The following is a 15,584-nucleotide window of genomic DNA, read 5'->3' on the forward strand; positions in this document are numbered from 1 at the left end:
AACTCTAATCTAACACCTAAATTAACTTATGCTGGGGTATATGTTTCTCTGTTTTCAGATTGCTACCTGTTCATGAATTAGCCTGTTTGAAGCTCAATCTAATATCTGTAGAGTATTATGTGACCATTTCCTTAACTGCTATATAACAACACATTTTTTCCTGCCTCTTTGTGCTTTAGCTTCCCAACTGTAAAATGATGCTATACCACTTTGCTTCAATTAAAAATATTAGAAATGGGACATTTTTCACCAGCTATAGAAAAAGAAAAATGTAGGCTGGAAAAACAGAATAATGGGAGGCAGGGGGGACCAAAGAACAGCAGCTAATTGGAACTGAAGCTTTTGCAGAGTAATAAGTCTAGGCCATTGCCTTTGTATGTTGGAATAACTTCATCCACAACAGGAGAAGTGTCTCAAGAAAAGACTTACCTCTGGTTTGCAGGTATGGACAGGTAACAGTTATAACTACTCTTTCTGTTTGCTAGCATAATTATATGCAAATAGTCTTTATAACACACACAGGCACACACATATATACACAGACACGGACACCCACAACCCTCTACCTCTGTATGCAACCCATGAAGTATTTAAACAGAGGGACTCTTCCCTTCTTCTCAGCAAGGAATCCCAAATTTCTTTGGCATGACAGATCTCAGAGAAAAACTAATATAATCTTGAGCACTTGGCTATGTGCACTTTTGCATTATACACAAACAACTAGTAATTCTTTACAGAGCACTACTACCTGAAAGAGAATCCCTACATGAGAAATTGCCCCTAAAACTGTATTGATATCCCTGAAGTGCACCACTGCCTATGGAGCTGGTAGTAGCAAACCCCTTGGAACAAAAGCGAACAGAAGTCCTGAGATCTAAAGGACATGGAAATGTTATGCAGGAATGCCACTCACAGGGCTTAGGTCTGTTCTACTGACAAAGCAATGCTGGAGGCTGTTTAAAATGATTCTTAGTAATATCATCAGAAATCCTTTGCAAGGGATTGGAAATGCTTTGCAAGGAGACAGCCAGTCCTTAGACTACTCTGTCAAGTGACAAATGGAGTCTTTCTAAAAGGTCTTGGCTGGTCAGCAGTGAAAGGAAGTAAATCTATAGAGTAAACAACCAGCTTTATCTAGAGATACGTATGAGAAAGAAAAGATCTTGACTTAACCTAAACTCTCAAAAAAACCTCAGGTAAGTATTTAAGATTACACTGTTCTTAAAAAGCTTGGTGCTAGGAGCAAGGCTAATGAGGCTTGAATCTTCTTCACCCTTTAGCTAAGATAATTGCTATTAAAAAGAAAAGAGGATGGCAGAGGTTCAAAAACAGTTTTCTCAGCAGGGAAGCTAGAGCTAAGCTAACATCCAGAGTAAGTAATAAATACATCCCTACCGTTAAATGACATCTACAATGACACAAAACAAACAAAAAAAGGAAGCCGCAGTAGAAATGTAAGAGCTAAGCTAAAAACTTGCCAGACGTTTCACAGTCAAGTTTCTTCCCGGTCAGCGAAGACATTGAGAAACTCTTGTCAGTTGGCAATAGAAATCCAAGGGTCAGCTGTGGTTTCAAGTAAAGCACTTGTCTCGTGCTTAAGATAAACAAAGTAATAAAACAAAACATATTGCCTCTGTAACTACATAGAGAGGATTTACGGAATCAGCACCCTGAATGTATTGCCTGTACACCTTCTTTCTCGTGATACACAAAATACACTCTATTGCATTTATCTTGGTATAAGAATGTATATAAACTCAACTACAAAATAACAGCTGACCCTAATTCCCTATTTTAGTTTACGGTGGAGTTACCTATTCCTTAGCTATGCCTCAGTTTTCTTAATTCAGTGTGCTAATGGATTTTCCAAGCCTGAACTTGATAGCGGTTAGATAATGAAAGCTCATTCTTAAAAGAATTTATTTCCTTCAAAGAAGGAACGAGTTTATTACTCAGGAACCCAAGAGAAGTTGACAAAAAGTAACTAAATTACAGCCTAGCGCTGAACGACAGTAGAGTGGCAACAGTGGTCTCCTCAGATCTAATCCAGCAAGAAAGGTAAGTTTTAACACACAACAGAGAAGTTAAAGCTAAAAAGAAATGTCTAAACTTTCTGTAATTTTGAAATGAAAAATAAACATGTGTATGATTTTGCTAACATATGTAACAAATACATCATATTTTCATCAATTTGAATGTAGTTAAGCATACTGTTAGAATAGCAAGAGTAGTTCCAGCTTCAGTTTGCACCTTCTCCAAGGTGTGAAGTACCAGCAAAGGCACTCAGAACTAGCAGAAAAATGTAGTCTCCTGTTTAACAGGTACTCAGGACAGACTGATCAACGCTGCTGAGCTCTTCCTACTCTGAAAGTATATATTAATATATTGAATCTATATTAATATATACTTTTATATATATAATATATAATATACTAAAATATATAATGTTTTAATACATTAACATGTATATTAATTTACAAATGTATCGCTATATTAATAACATATCATAGCAATATATTAATAATGAGAATATATACATTAAAATAATAATTATTATTATTAACAACAATTAAAAAATCACTGTCAGAAGGGCAACCTTTCCCATTTTTTAAACTTAAAAGAACACATACTGGAGCACCTCTCCTACAAGCACAGGCTGAGAGAGCTGGGGTTGTTCAGCCTGGAGAAGACAAGACTCCGGGAAAACCTTACTGCAGCCTTTCAGTACTTCTAGATAGAAGGAAGAAATTTTTTACAATGAGGGTGCTGAAACACTGAAACAGGCTGCCCAGAGAGGTTGTACATGCCCCATCCCTGGAAACATTCATGCCCAAGTTGGATGGGGCTCTGAGCAACCTGATGTAGTTGAAGATGTCCCTGCTCATTGCTGGGGAGGTTGGACTAGATGACCTTTAAAGGTTCCTTCCAACCCAAACGATTCTATGATACATTTAACATTGATTTTATATATCAAAACACTGCAAATAATTTGGGTCTTACGATAAGTATTCATGTCATCTTTTGATGGAAATATATGAAGGTCATCAAGTCAGCAAGCTGACCAGAATTTACTATATGTTAATTGTAAACAAATATGGGTTTAAATACACTTAATTTTCCCTCGTCTGCTGACATATTTTGTGTAGAGGTTTTCGTACCTAAGGAGAAAATAAGCAGAGTTAAAACAAGAAAGGTTGTTTATGTCAACTGTTTTGCAATCTCTTTTGCTTTGTTAATTTTGTAAAGGACTCGGAAGCAGTCAAGTAACTTAGCGTGTTTGAAGAGTATTCCACTTTAAACAGAAATAAGGCACTAAACAGACTGAACAGTGCAGTCCCAGCTCTGCGCTGGACCCTAAGCACAAGTTCATTATTGATGGAATGTGCTGTAGTGCACAGGACCATTAGCTGATACAGTGAAATAAAACCTTGCCTCCTGATTGGCAGAAGTCAGTTTTGTTGTCAGCTCTTCCTTCAGGTTCTCCAGCTGCTGTCGGAGCTGATTCTTATCATCCTCCAAATGCAGTTTCTCCTTCTCAAACTGTTGCTCCAGCTCCTTCAGGCATAAGAAGGATGGGAAAAAGCATTAAATACTTACTATACCGTCATTGCAAAGTACAGATGTACCACATGAAAATTATTCCTCCTGGCAGAAGTATTCCTGATCTCAATCAGGAATCGTCCTTTCCTTAAAGTGTTAAAGGATGAAAACTTATTTTCTTTTACAATGAATGCCTTCTTTTTTGAGATCATTTTCTAATCTTACATGCTTCACCCTTTACCCGTCTATCTCCTACACATAATCTCCACAGAAAATAGTAAGGTTTAAAATCCAGACTGGATTTTAGACTTTGGGAAGTTTTCAGACCGTTACAATAAATGAAAAAGCACGCCACACCATATCTGTAAAATTTAGGTAGAACCAAAAGAAATCAACAATTAGTCTTCAAGTTCAATTATATGGAAAACGATAAATGTATGCTTCAGCTTTAAAAATATATTCTGAATATATTTTCAGAAAAACAATTTATGTCACAGAATACTGAACATATATTAAAATTAAGAGCTTTACTGTATATTCCAGCAGAATATACTATATAATTTATTATACCACAAAGTACCACAAAAAAATTAACATTGCCAGGTAAGGTGCTCCAGAGCCAGGTAATACAACTTCAAGGTTTTCTATGCAGATGCAGAGGCTCCTGTATGAACTCCCTGCTAGGGGTTCAGCTGTAATGCAAGGCTTAGCATCGATTCAGTGTCTCTGTATCCCTGGGCTCCGATTTCTGAGAAATCGGAAATATCTCAGGAACAGCTATGAAAATACATAGACCAGAACCATGGGGCAAATGATGCTTGCTAAATGAGACTTGCTCAGTTTCTTGTTCACAGCGTGAAATCTGCTGTCTGCAAAATTTCACTAGTGCTATTCAGACCCTACACTGATAACTGAGTAATTAGTTCTTTTATGATACTTGGCAGTACAGCTGTGCAGTACTGCAAAATTATTAGCAGCTCTATTTTCATAATCCTCCTATGAACTGATGCCATTTTTACAGCTCATTTTATAAATGGAAGAATTGAAGCAAAGATATATATTTAAGCCATTTTTGAGTCCTATTCTCATTCTTTAGAATTCTCTTCTATTCCATTTTTTTCAAAGCTTTCCTAACTCCAGGTGCCTTTCCCAGTCTTTCAGTCCCAATAAATCCTCATATGCTCTGTCCCAAGGCTCCTCGTATACCATCTTCTTCCTCATACTAAATTTAACTTTTCTCCACTGTTCCTTCCTTAAGTTACTCTAGGAAGACAACATGTGCTTAGCAAGACAGGTTTGACAGGAGGCAGTACACTGATTAAATTTGCTGAGATCTTGACCCTGACATCTTTTCATAGTTAATCTTCCCTTGATAAAATCAAGTTTCACATTTCTTACATTTATAGAGACGCTCCCTATTTTAACTGATTTAATGGTTTAAGAAAAAACATTTTTATGATATCCTTTGTTTTATTCTCTACATTAGTTTAATAAAAAACAAAAGATAGGGAAAAAAAAAAAAAACCACATCCTACTGAAGTAAAAGAAAAATCTTCCCAGAAACCTTTAAGAGACATTGTATTAATAACAAGCATGTTTGAAGTTACAAAGAAAGTGAACTTGAAAGAGCAGATGTATGTATGTCTTGGAGAACTACTTCCATCACTGGAAGTCATGAAAAAAACTTTGGGACTTGGGATAAAACTAAGAAGCAACACCAGTAAAATAATTTACAAAAAACACCAACCAAACAAAAACAGTCTAAGATGAACATCACTAACTACAACTGTGTTTCTTGATGTTTCCTGTGAACACACTAGAGGAGCCTCACAAAACCTTAAATGAATCAATATTTATCCCATATTTATTGTATAAAGGAAAATTTCTGTGTCGTGTACATACAATCAGATTGGGAAATAATAATTCAAAATTGGTCCTCTCAGTTATGCCAACCAAGAAAAGGCCAATTTTGTGAAACAAAGCAGCTTTTCAGTTTCAGGATTCCAAACAAAGTTTAATGAGTAGTTGATATACAGTTAGCACAATTTTATGATGTAAGTTAGAAACAGCTGTTGCTGTCCTTGAGTATACCCATAGTAGATTACTAATATAATCTTTTTGTACTTTTGGACTGTTTATTAAAATTTTAAATAAATATCAAATTAACAATCTTTCATCTCTTTCAGAAGAATGATCTTGAGCAACATACCAACCTTTGTGAACATGGGTCACAAAACCCGGAGAAAAAACACACTTACTATACCAAAATAGAAAGTTGTTTTCAGTTGAGGATTTCTCTTCTGTGCAGACTAATCACAGAACAAATGCCTTTTTTTTTTTGGCAAAGTGTATGTTATTTTAATAAAGGCTGAGCAGTTTCTTCAGACAGGCTCAACAGATCTGCAGGTACTCCAAATAAAACTTGCCATACAACAAAACCACCATGTAGTACAAGGTTCAAACTAACATTTGCTTTTTGTTCAGTTTGATTATTAAGAAAACACAAACCTACCATCTGCAGTTTTTTCTTATCCTTATTAGCATTACTGTGCGCAGCCTCAATTGCAGTATGGTGTTTCCATGCTAATTCTTCTAAGGTCTTAGAATGAGCCTCCTTTAACTGTGCAGCTTCCCCTTCCAATCTTGCTTGCAATTTTACCAGCTCCTTCTCATAATATTCACGTTGTGACTCCCTTGCTTCATTTACTTTCTGTAAGAGACAGTTAAAATACAATCATTTCTATTAAACAATAAAAAACCCAGAAATATTACTGATTAAATAAATCTATATAAATTAACTTCCATATTAAACAAATTTAACAAACACTAAGCACTGACTAAATAATTCAATAACCAAAAAAGGTAGTTTCAATATATCCATGCAAAGCAATATATCGATACTAACGCCTATCTTTTTTCTCTATTTAATCTGGGGAAACAGCAATCAGACATTATACCTATAGAAAATTTCAGTTCAGTATTTTCACACACGTTCAGCACATTTTCAGAGAATGGCTTTTTAAATTCTTTAACCATTTCACATTGCTCCTTACTAAGGCACTTTAGATAATAGGCATCTACACACGAGGTCATAAACTAAGTAAAAATGTTAAAAGATGTCCAAAGCAGTCTGAACATCTAATCTGACTTCCCACTACTCTCACTTTACACTCTACTTTAGTTATTCTATGTTACAACATGAGATACACTTGGAATATACTACTACTGGTCCTAGTACAGTCATATAAAATAAAAATCAAAACATAATTTTTTCTTGGAATTCTAGATCTTTTGTTATTATTCAACTAAAGCCAATAAGCTGTTTAACCTTTTCCAAGGCCAGAATTTGCTGCCTTTGTCGCTCATCCAGACTCTGTGTTTTGCTCTGTAGTAAGTTTCTTTCCTCTTCCAGTTGGGATAGTTTTTCTTTTAATCTAGACTTTTCTGATTCCAAATCTCTGATTGTAACCTCTTGAGTCATCTGAGTAGCTTGAAGCATTCCAATGTGACCTAAAAACAAAACAGCTCTTTAAAACCTCACAGCATTGGTTTCATGTCATTTAAGTACACATTCATGAATCAGTGTTTTCCAGAAGTTCAACTCTAGTGGAAGTTTTCATATGGATCTTCATTATCTTCACTGCAATGCTCACCTTCCCCTCCACTTCTCTCTTTTTTAGTTTTATTGCAAAATGTCCAACAACAGTAGAGTGCTTAGTGCTGGGGCTTCTTTACTTTCAATTCTCCTGGTTGCATAGTGACTCCAGAGAAAGCAGAGGTATGCAATAGTATGAACATGGACAGTCTATCTTGAAGAACTTGCCCCACCTAAACCCACACATTTTTACCCCACAATAAGCTACACAATAGAAAGCAGAATGTTGAAGTCTAATGGTAAAGATGTTATTGTTTCATCAAACTCCTAATTTAACCAGCACGTTAGGTACAGCAGCTATTATGCATACATATATGGAATATATGGAATTACACGTTGTTTACTTTGTTATAGGTGTATGACTAAAAGAACTCATTCTCTTCATAGTAAAGTAAAATCTAAATCCTTGCAGGTTAGAGGCTTGCTTTTAATTTCTTTAGATGTATTAAAAAAAAATAATCTACAAAGCTAGACTATATAATCATCTGTCCTTCATATCACCAGCAGAAAAAGGTTTATGAATTCAGATATTTTTTTCTGTGTTCTACTTAGTTTATATCTGTATCTCATAAGAATTTCAAGTTTGTCAGGAAGTATTATGTACATGCATATTTTTTATAAGTGTGCACACACACACACTGATCTAGATTTTTTTGTCCTAGCAATATGGACACACCACACAACAGAGCTTTCCCATTCCTCATGCTCTACACAGAAGGTATGAAACACAGCAGCTTCCTTTCAAGTCTAGAATCTCAGGATAAATGGAAGAAGAATAAATCTTTTATGGGAAATAAATATAACTCAGCATTTTCAAACTGAAATACAATGAGTAAATATTTTGAATGGTAATTAAGTACAAGAATTTAGTTTTTTGGGGGCAGGATTTTTGACATCTGAGTGTGAGCAGAAAATCAAAGGAGTGAGCCAGGGTCAGAAACCTTATCCAAAGGAGCTGGTAATCAGTTATATCACACAATAAAAGCTTGGTGGGACCGCTGTAAACAGGGCTCCTGGTTCTTGTTGCACAGTGAGGTGCTATAAATCAAGGATGTATTATTGACAGTGCCACTGAGCTCAGCGACAGCATGGACATGCTGCCATTTCTGGTAAAGCTAAAAACCTCAGTGCCAGAGGAGACCAGTGTTGGACTCACAGTCTAGATGACTCATTGTCATCAGTAATAAGGAAAAATAGCCTGGATGTTGTTTCCCGTAAATCTGGGGCTGCCTGGTGAACCTCCCCCATGCTTCTGCTTGAGGAAAGAAACAGAATGGCCAAAGAGTGTATGAGAACACGTTTCTTTCCTTCAACAGTCTCAGATCATGATTTTTTCTATAAGTGCCTCACACATAATTTTTGGAGGGTCAGATTCCCATTTAAGAACTATGATTTGAGATCCTCTTAGCAGAGAGTCCATTCCTTGTAGCTAATTACATCCAGTAGGACCTTGCAGTCTTGGGTCCCAGCTGGCCTCTATATTGTCCGAACATATAGCTCAGACTATTCCTAGCCTTTACCTTAGCTAGCTTGTTTATGCCACTTGTCCTAGGCATGAAGCTCTCCTTAGTAGCAGACACACTCAGTCCATCTGTAGGACCTGCTTCATTATTTGAAGGACAGAAATAAAGCCTTGATACAGGCCACAGTCACATACACAGTTTGAGGGCTAGGCCACATGTAGCCAGCTAATAGTAAGCCATTACAGTAATAGTACATATAGTATATAATATAAATAGTAAATTATTGCAGCATTAGCAAGTTAACGCTGTGAAGTATCTTTTGTCCTTAAGGCCGACTGGTACAGTCTAGCAACATCTCAGCCTTCAAAACAAGGTGATCACATCCAAAGCGACTTTTGGGAAGGGCCCCTGGGCTTGTGCTAACTTGTGTGGAAAACAATCGGGTATTTCTATGACTGGTCTAGTTGAAAAAGTCCAAAGATAAGTCGGGCTTACTTTTAGCCTACAATCCTACCTATAAGCATAGTTAACCAAGTTCAAGTACTTGGGCTCAGGCCCATACCCTATTACTAAGCAGTTTACTAGAGAGACAACGCCACTAAGTGAAAACCCACATGGCAAATCGAAAAGCATTTTCTATGCCTTTCCTTATGCCACTGAGCACAGAGAAGTCAAGAAAACAGCTATAAAGAAAATCCTAACAGATTCATTAAGTGATAAGCTGCAAGTCTTCTGATAGTAGAGGTACAGCAATAAGTCTCAGCAAAAAGACAAGGCAACTGAAAAAGGCTGGAGGAATAGGAAGCATTTCTCAGTGCTTATGTGGAGAACATACACACAAGTTCTGTACAAGTGCTGTTAAGGCAAGAAATTCCATGGCCTGGAAGACGCATACATGCCATACAAAGTAGAACATTTGGACAAGTACACAGAAAAAGAATCCTAAGTACAATGCAAGTGATATCAAAACAGTTAAAAACCAAAAGTCATCAGAATAGATACCTACAGACAGCATTGAACAATCTTTAGGCATTCTAAATCTGCACGAGGTTAACAGAATAAGGAAAGGCTAGAATAAAGAGATGAAGTTAATTTCCAGATTAAGTTACTGACATACATACTGGCTTTGAGAACAAGATCAGTGGCCTGCTGCTGTAAGCGCTCCCTAGCAGCTGCTAGCTCACTTTCCACTTCTTTGTGTTTGCTTAACAATGACATCTCCTCTTCCTTCACATCATCTAGCTGTTTTTGAAGAACCTAGAGGAAGAACAGGATAATGCCTGTTATCATTATATACAATCCTGTTTAAGTTTAAATGAGCACTAGATTAAAAAGAACTGAAAAGACCCTTCAGCAAGCAAGTTTTATTCATACAAAAGCTGAACTCCTGTGATATTACAGTCATATTCATTTTGTATTATGTGTTTTTCCAAAAATACTGTTGAAGCTCTACAAGACACTGGATACATGGCATGACAAGGATGCATAAGAGGAAAGTGACAGTATTCAAAAAGGTATATGAAAAAATAAAAATGGTAAAATGGTACAGGGTTTGGGGGCAATTTGAGAAACCTCGTTTCTGATATCTGAGAGTTCTTCACACTGAATAATACATTTTATGTTCACAGCAGTTTACAGTGTCCTTCATTGAACTGTGAGTGTTTAGTACTGACACAAATGAAGCTGCTCACGGATATACATAAAATGAGAGCTAGGCAATTAGTTAGATCAAACTTCTACTATGCTTTAAGTCTGGTGTACTGATTCACAATAGCATAGTGATGATGATTATGTGTTCTCAGCAATGCAGGAAGAAAAAGGAAACCTTGTTCTGTTTTAAAAGGAAAGCTAGACTTTTCATCATTCAAATCACCAGAACAGTAAAGGGATCATTTCAGAAATTAAAGCAGGAAACAGAATTGGGGAAAACACTGGGCAGGTTGTGTAATGAAACATGGACACCAGAAGTGGTGAGATTATGCCTTCGGTCACCTTATCCATGATGATCAAAGCAGGACCTGACTTAAAAAATCTGCCGTGAATACTGTACTAGACTCTTCCTCTTTGGAACCAAGACTAACTCCCTTTCTGCAGGAATGATCAACATCCAGTGGGTTTCCTCTTTGCTGTAGCTTGCCAAAAACCCACCTCCTTGAAATAATAAATTGAAAGGCAGGAGTTCTGCTTCATTAACTGAAGAGAGTTGGAAAGGAATTTTTGGGAGGCCTCTTGGGAAACTGGAAAAAGGTATTCTGGTTTTAACATCTGATAAAGGTGGGAGTCTTATTTCACTATACCCTGTAGCCTTTAATACAAGAAGGAAGAATAGTCCAAAAGATGAGCTGGAATTAGACTGTAAATGAGAAAAGCTCATGGCCCATCTCAGCTCTACTCAATGATGCTTCCAAAATTACTAAGACCATCACATTTATGGTACTTCTGGTCTTGAAACTTTAGAGTAACTAAATGCAAAAGACAAGATAAGCTTAAGCTTACGCACAGAGTTTACTGTTCTCCAGACCTCAGCACAACTACCAAAAACCATCAGTATTTCACAGACTCTTTTCATTTAAGTCCAGCATACCCAGTCGTATTTTGTGCTGACCAAAAAAAATTCAATCTATGTATTTCTGGGATGTCTTGTCCTTATTTAAGGACAAGAAACTTTAGTATCTAAATAACACTGTTTTGTGGTTTACCCTGGTAATCAGCTAATTATCACACAGCCACTCACTCATTGCCCCCCAGCAGGATGGGGGAGAGAAACAGAAAGGTAAGAGTGAGAAAACTTGTGTGTTGAGATAAAGACAGTTTAATAGGTAAAGAAAAAAGCTATGCATGCAAACAAAGCAAAATAAGGATCTTTCCATCAGCAGGCAGGTTGTCCTGGTTTGAGGTAAAACAGAACTAGTTTTCCGTTCAGTAATTTTACTTTTTTCAAGCTAGGCCTCTTCTAACTAAACTCTGAAATTAACAGCATATTGTTCAGAAAACTGTTCACTCTCACAGTGATAAGACCTGATCATACCAAGGAATGGTGTGCAGAGAGGCCCCTGCTTATACTTATTGCTATAACATCCAATGTCAGGTAAATTTGTTATGTGTCCAGTTGGAGGGTCGGAAGCAGAAAAGTGTAGAGGGGGCACACCTGTAGGGAGGAGCAGACAGGACAGGTGACCCAAAACTGACCAACAGGGTATTCCATCCCATCCGCATCATGCTCAGAATAAAAGCTGAGGGATCAAAGGGTCAACTCTCTTCCTTCAATGGCCGACGTCCGAGGAGGACCCTGTCTGTTCGTCTGCCTTTGATCCCGATCTGAGCGTTCCTGACTCCAGAGCTGGAATCTGGCTCCTGTCCATCACCGAGTCCAGCCTGGGACTTTCCCCTGTGCCTGCTGGTGACGTGATCATCATCCTGGGAGCTTGATACGGTTTTGTATATACTGTATACATTTTTTTCCCCTTTGTTTCTTTTCTTGTTATTATTTATTATTTCATTATTTATTTATATTTTCGCTAAAGTAGTTTATTTTTTTCTAAACTAAAATTTTAATTATTTTTTAACCTCTTCCTCTCCTCTCTTTTCCTTAGAGGGGGGAGGGAGGGGTCATCTGTCCTTCTGGTTGGTCAATTTGGTCAAAACCACGACACAGGTGTTTAGCCATCTCTAGGAAAGCAGGGCTCCATCACATATAACTGTTACTTTGAGAAGACAAACACCAATAACTCTAAATGTTCCCTTTCCTTCTTTCTCCAGCTTTTATTGCTGAGCACAATGTCATATGGTACAGACTACCCCTTTGGTCAGTTGGGGTCAGCTGTCCCAGCTGTGTCCCCCACCAACTTCTTGTGCCCCCCGAGCCTACTCGCTGGCGGGGCAGTGTGAGGAGCAGAAAAGGTCTTGGCTGTGTGTAAGCCCTGCTCAGCAGTAACTAAAACATCCTTGGGTTACCAACACTGTCTCCAGCACAAATCCAAAATACAACCCCATACTAGCTACTGTGAATGAAATTAACTCTACCCCAGCCAAAACCAGTCATACTGAAAACATTTCAGTTATTGCTTGTGAAAATGGCAATAAAGATGTTATAATAAAAAAGTTCAAACAATTCAGAAAGTTGTCTTTTTTCTTACCTTGCACAAACTTACTTTTCCTAAGACTCAACGTGTTTAGGCAAAATAATCACTAATGTTCTCTACAAGCACTTCAGTTTGTCTGAATTCTGTCTACTATTATCTCAAGTGATATTAGTCACCAACATCCTCCTTCCCTCTCAGAATCCTTTTTTTGGGGTGGGGGAGGGAAGGATGAATTTATGTGTGGACCTAATGCAATATTGCTTAGCTTTTTGCATGTTTTTTTTCCTTTCTTTCTTTGGGATGGAGGGAACAGGGTTTGCTTTGGAGTTTTTTGTCTGTTCTTTAAGTGGTACCCATTTTGAGTAGTCTATTGAGTATACTACACTTTGGGTGGTATCACTAGAACAATGATGTTCCGTTCATGAACAGCTGAAAGGAAGGAGACCAAAACTTTCCCCTGGGTAGGGGTTTCTAGATTCTAATGGAATATAAAGATAAAGTAATATATATAATGGAATATAAAGTAGTATTACTTCAGTTTGGGAAAATTAAACACATAAAATAAACATAATAATATAAACTTTTAAAATTTAGAAATAGATTATAATCAACTATGAGTGACCGAAAATTAAGTTTATTTGTCCAGTCACCTCAACCTACCAGCCACAGGGAAAGACAGCATAAATAGGAAAAGAAAATTCAGTCTTAAGAACAACATATAATTGGTCTCACCTGAACATTGTTTTCTGCTGTACCAAGAGCCACCTGAAGTTTTTGGCATTTTTCCCGTAGACTGGCAGCTTCATCCTGGACCATTTGCAATTCAGTTTTAAGCTTTCCCAAGTTCTTCCGTAACATACTTTCCTGGTTTTGAAATTCTTTTCTTAGCTCCACTTCTTTTTCTTTACAAGCATGCAGACTTTCTGCTGTAAAAAGCTGAGATCTTTTCAAAGAATCAAGTTCGTGTTCATAAAAGGACTGTGCTTTGCTGAGTTTACCTTCATAGTCTTCAATGAGTTTTTTTCTTTCCAGTCTTAACTCTTCAACTTTACTGTTCAAGTCTTCCAGCTCCAGTCTATGCAATTCCTCTAACTTTTCTTGCCCCTTACTTAAAGTAGCATTCTGACTCTGTTGAGTCTTCAGAAGTTCTTGAATCTCAAGCCTGTGGGCAGCTCTCAAATCTTCCAGAGCTGTACGCTTGTCCTTCTCATACTGTACTTGCAACTGTATGAAACTTCTTAGCCTTTCCTCAAATTTCTTTCTGATCTCTTCTACTTCTCTTGACATGGTCACTACACGTTGGACATGCTGAGCTTCTGCGCAAAGCTGCATATCTTCAACTCTATCCTTATAGGCTTCAAATTCTGTCAAGGCCTGATGTTTCATCTTTTTATGATCTTCCAGTGACTCTTCTAAAACCTGGATCTTTCTCTTGAGATCCATTTCTTCTGCAACTTTACTTTTATACTGCAAGATCTTCTCTCTGGTCTCTGCAAGAATTTGTTGAATTTCTTCTTCATGAGCATCCTTAAGGGCTTGGATAGCAGCTTCGTGTTCATCATTTTTAGTGTTCAAAGCGTATATTACCTACAGACGTGAAATAATATTATCAGAAAAGGCATTCTGGTTATCTATTAAGTCATAAGAAAAAACATCTAGGTGTTCTGAAAGTTACTTTGACAATCTGGCATGTTTTCATGATACAAATAAGAAACCAAATATTATGAATGTGACTGCATAAATGTTGTCTTAGTCATTACAATCTTATAGCTCTTGTAGAATGTTTTTCCTATACTCTTTAACCTGTTATTTTCCTGATGAAAGCTTTGCCTTTATATGCATGTTGCTGCTGTAAATACCGCTGAGAAAAAAGCACATTTAATGCATTGAAAAATACAACATGTATTTAAAAGAATTAAAAGCTTAGCCTAAAACAAAATTTGAACAGAGGTTTTCTACTGGATAATAAACATGCACAGTATACATTACAACATGAAATTAAATTGTAACAAAATCCAAATCTCAAATCCCTCTCTTCCAAATGCTAACTATTCTTAAACATTTCATTTTGGAAACATCTAAAATGCTAACATTGGTTGTTCTGGTTTGTAGGCCTGACAGTTGCCCAGATATCATTTCATTTTTTTATAGCTTTTCTAGTAGGCATCTTGTGTATGTGAATCTCCTAAGGTCTGAGGTGCCTCACTACATAAGCTTGCCAACTTTCCAGCTGAACAGAAAAGTAGCTGCAGGAAAGCCAACAGTCTGGGAGCCCCCAGTGGAAAGCACCTCAAGGAGGCTGTGAAACCGGCAAAGCTGCCCAGCCTTCAAGGAAAGTTTTAAAGTAACCAGATACATCCTATGGGATATTTCAATTGCACCCCAACAAGGGAGGTTGTCTTTCTGGGTTTTAACTAGTAAGTACTCCCACCAATACAGAGGTATGGATACGTATGTATGCATGTGTGTGTGTGTGTATATGCATATATATAAGTGAATAAACCATGCAATAAGTGGTTTTAATACAATATTTTGTGATCCTAGAACTCCAGCAAATCCACACAATTCCCAGACTGCAAATCAGAGCTATAAAACACATCTGAACAGAAAAAAAAAAAAAAAAAAAAAAAAGACTTATGCATAGTTTATTTTGTATATCTTAAAAATGAACAAGAAGCAACAAAAACAGACAACAAAGAAGCAGCAGAGAATTTAGAAATTTGGGGAGGGGGGGAAGGTTTGGTTTTGTTTTGTTTGTGTTTTTTTTTTTTGTGGCAGAACCTGGATCAGTCCTCTGTTACTGTTCAGCCAGGCAACAGAAAGATTGCCCTGACTTGCCCTCAG

General features: G+C 37.1%; 1 protein-coding gene across 9 annotated transcripts in view; it reads right to left on the reverse strand.

The window, feature by feature from the left end:
* The window catches only part of FAM184A (family with sequence similarity 184 member A), a 65,985-nt gene that overhangs the window by 30,871 nt on the left and 19,530 nt on the right, over window positions 1-15,584 (reverse strand). For all 9 annotated transcript variants that reach the window (XR_001414566.1, XR_001414565.1, XM_014966441.1 and 6 more), the window contains exons 2-6: window positions 13,473-14,327; window positions 9,780-9,915; window positions 6,869-7,050; window positions 6,053-6,250; window positions 3,433-3,555 (exon numbers count right to left, since the gene is read on the reverse strand). Coding sequence is in view for 7 of the 9 variants with exons in the window: in XM_014966441.1 (XP_014821927.1) it covers window positions 3,433-3,555; window positions 6,053-6,250; window positions 6,869-7,050; window positions 9,780-9,915; window positions 13,473-14,327 (1,494 nt within the window). In the remaining 2 variants the exon portion in view is untranslated. The remainder of the gene's footprint in view (window positions 1-3,432; window positions 3,556-6,052; window positions 6,251-6,868; window positions 7,051-9,779; window positions 9,916-13,472; window positions 14,328-15,584) is intronic.

This window comes from Calidris pugnax, unplaced genomic scaffold (genome assembly GCF_001431845.1).
Source record: "Calidris pugnax isolate Ruff unplaced genomic scaffold, ASM143184v1 scaffold31, whole genome shotgun sequence".
NCBI lineage: Eukaryota > Metazoa > Chordata > Aves > Charadriiformes > Scolopacidae > Calidris > Calidris pugnax.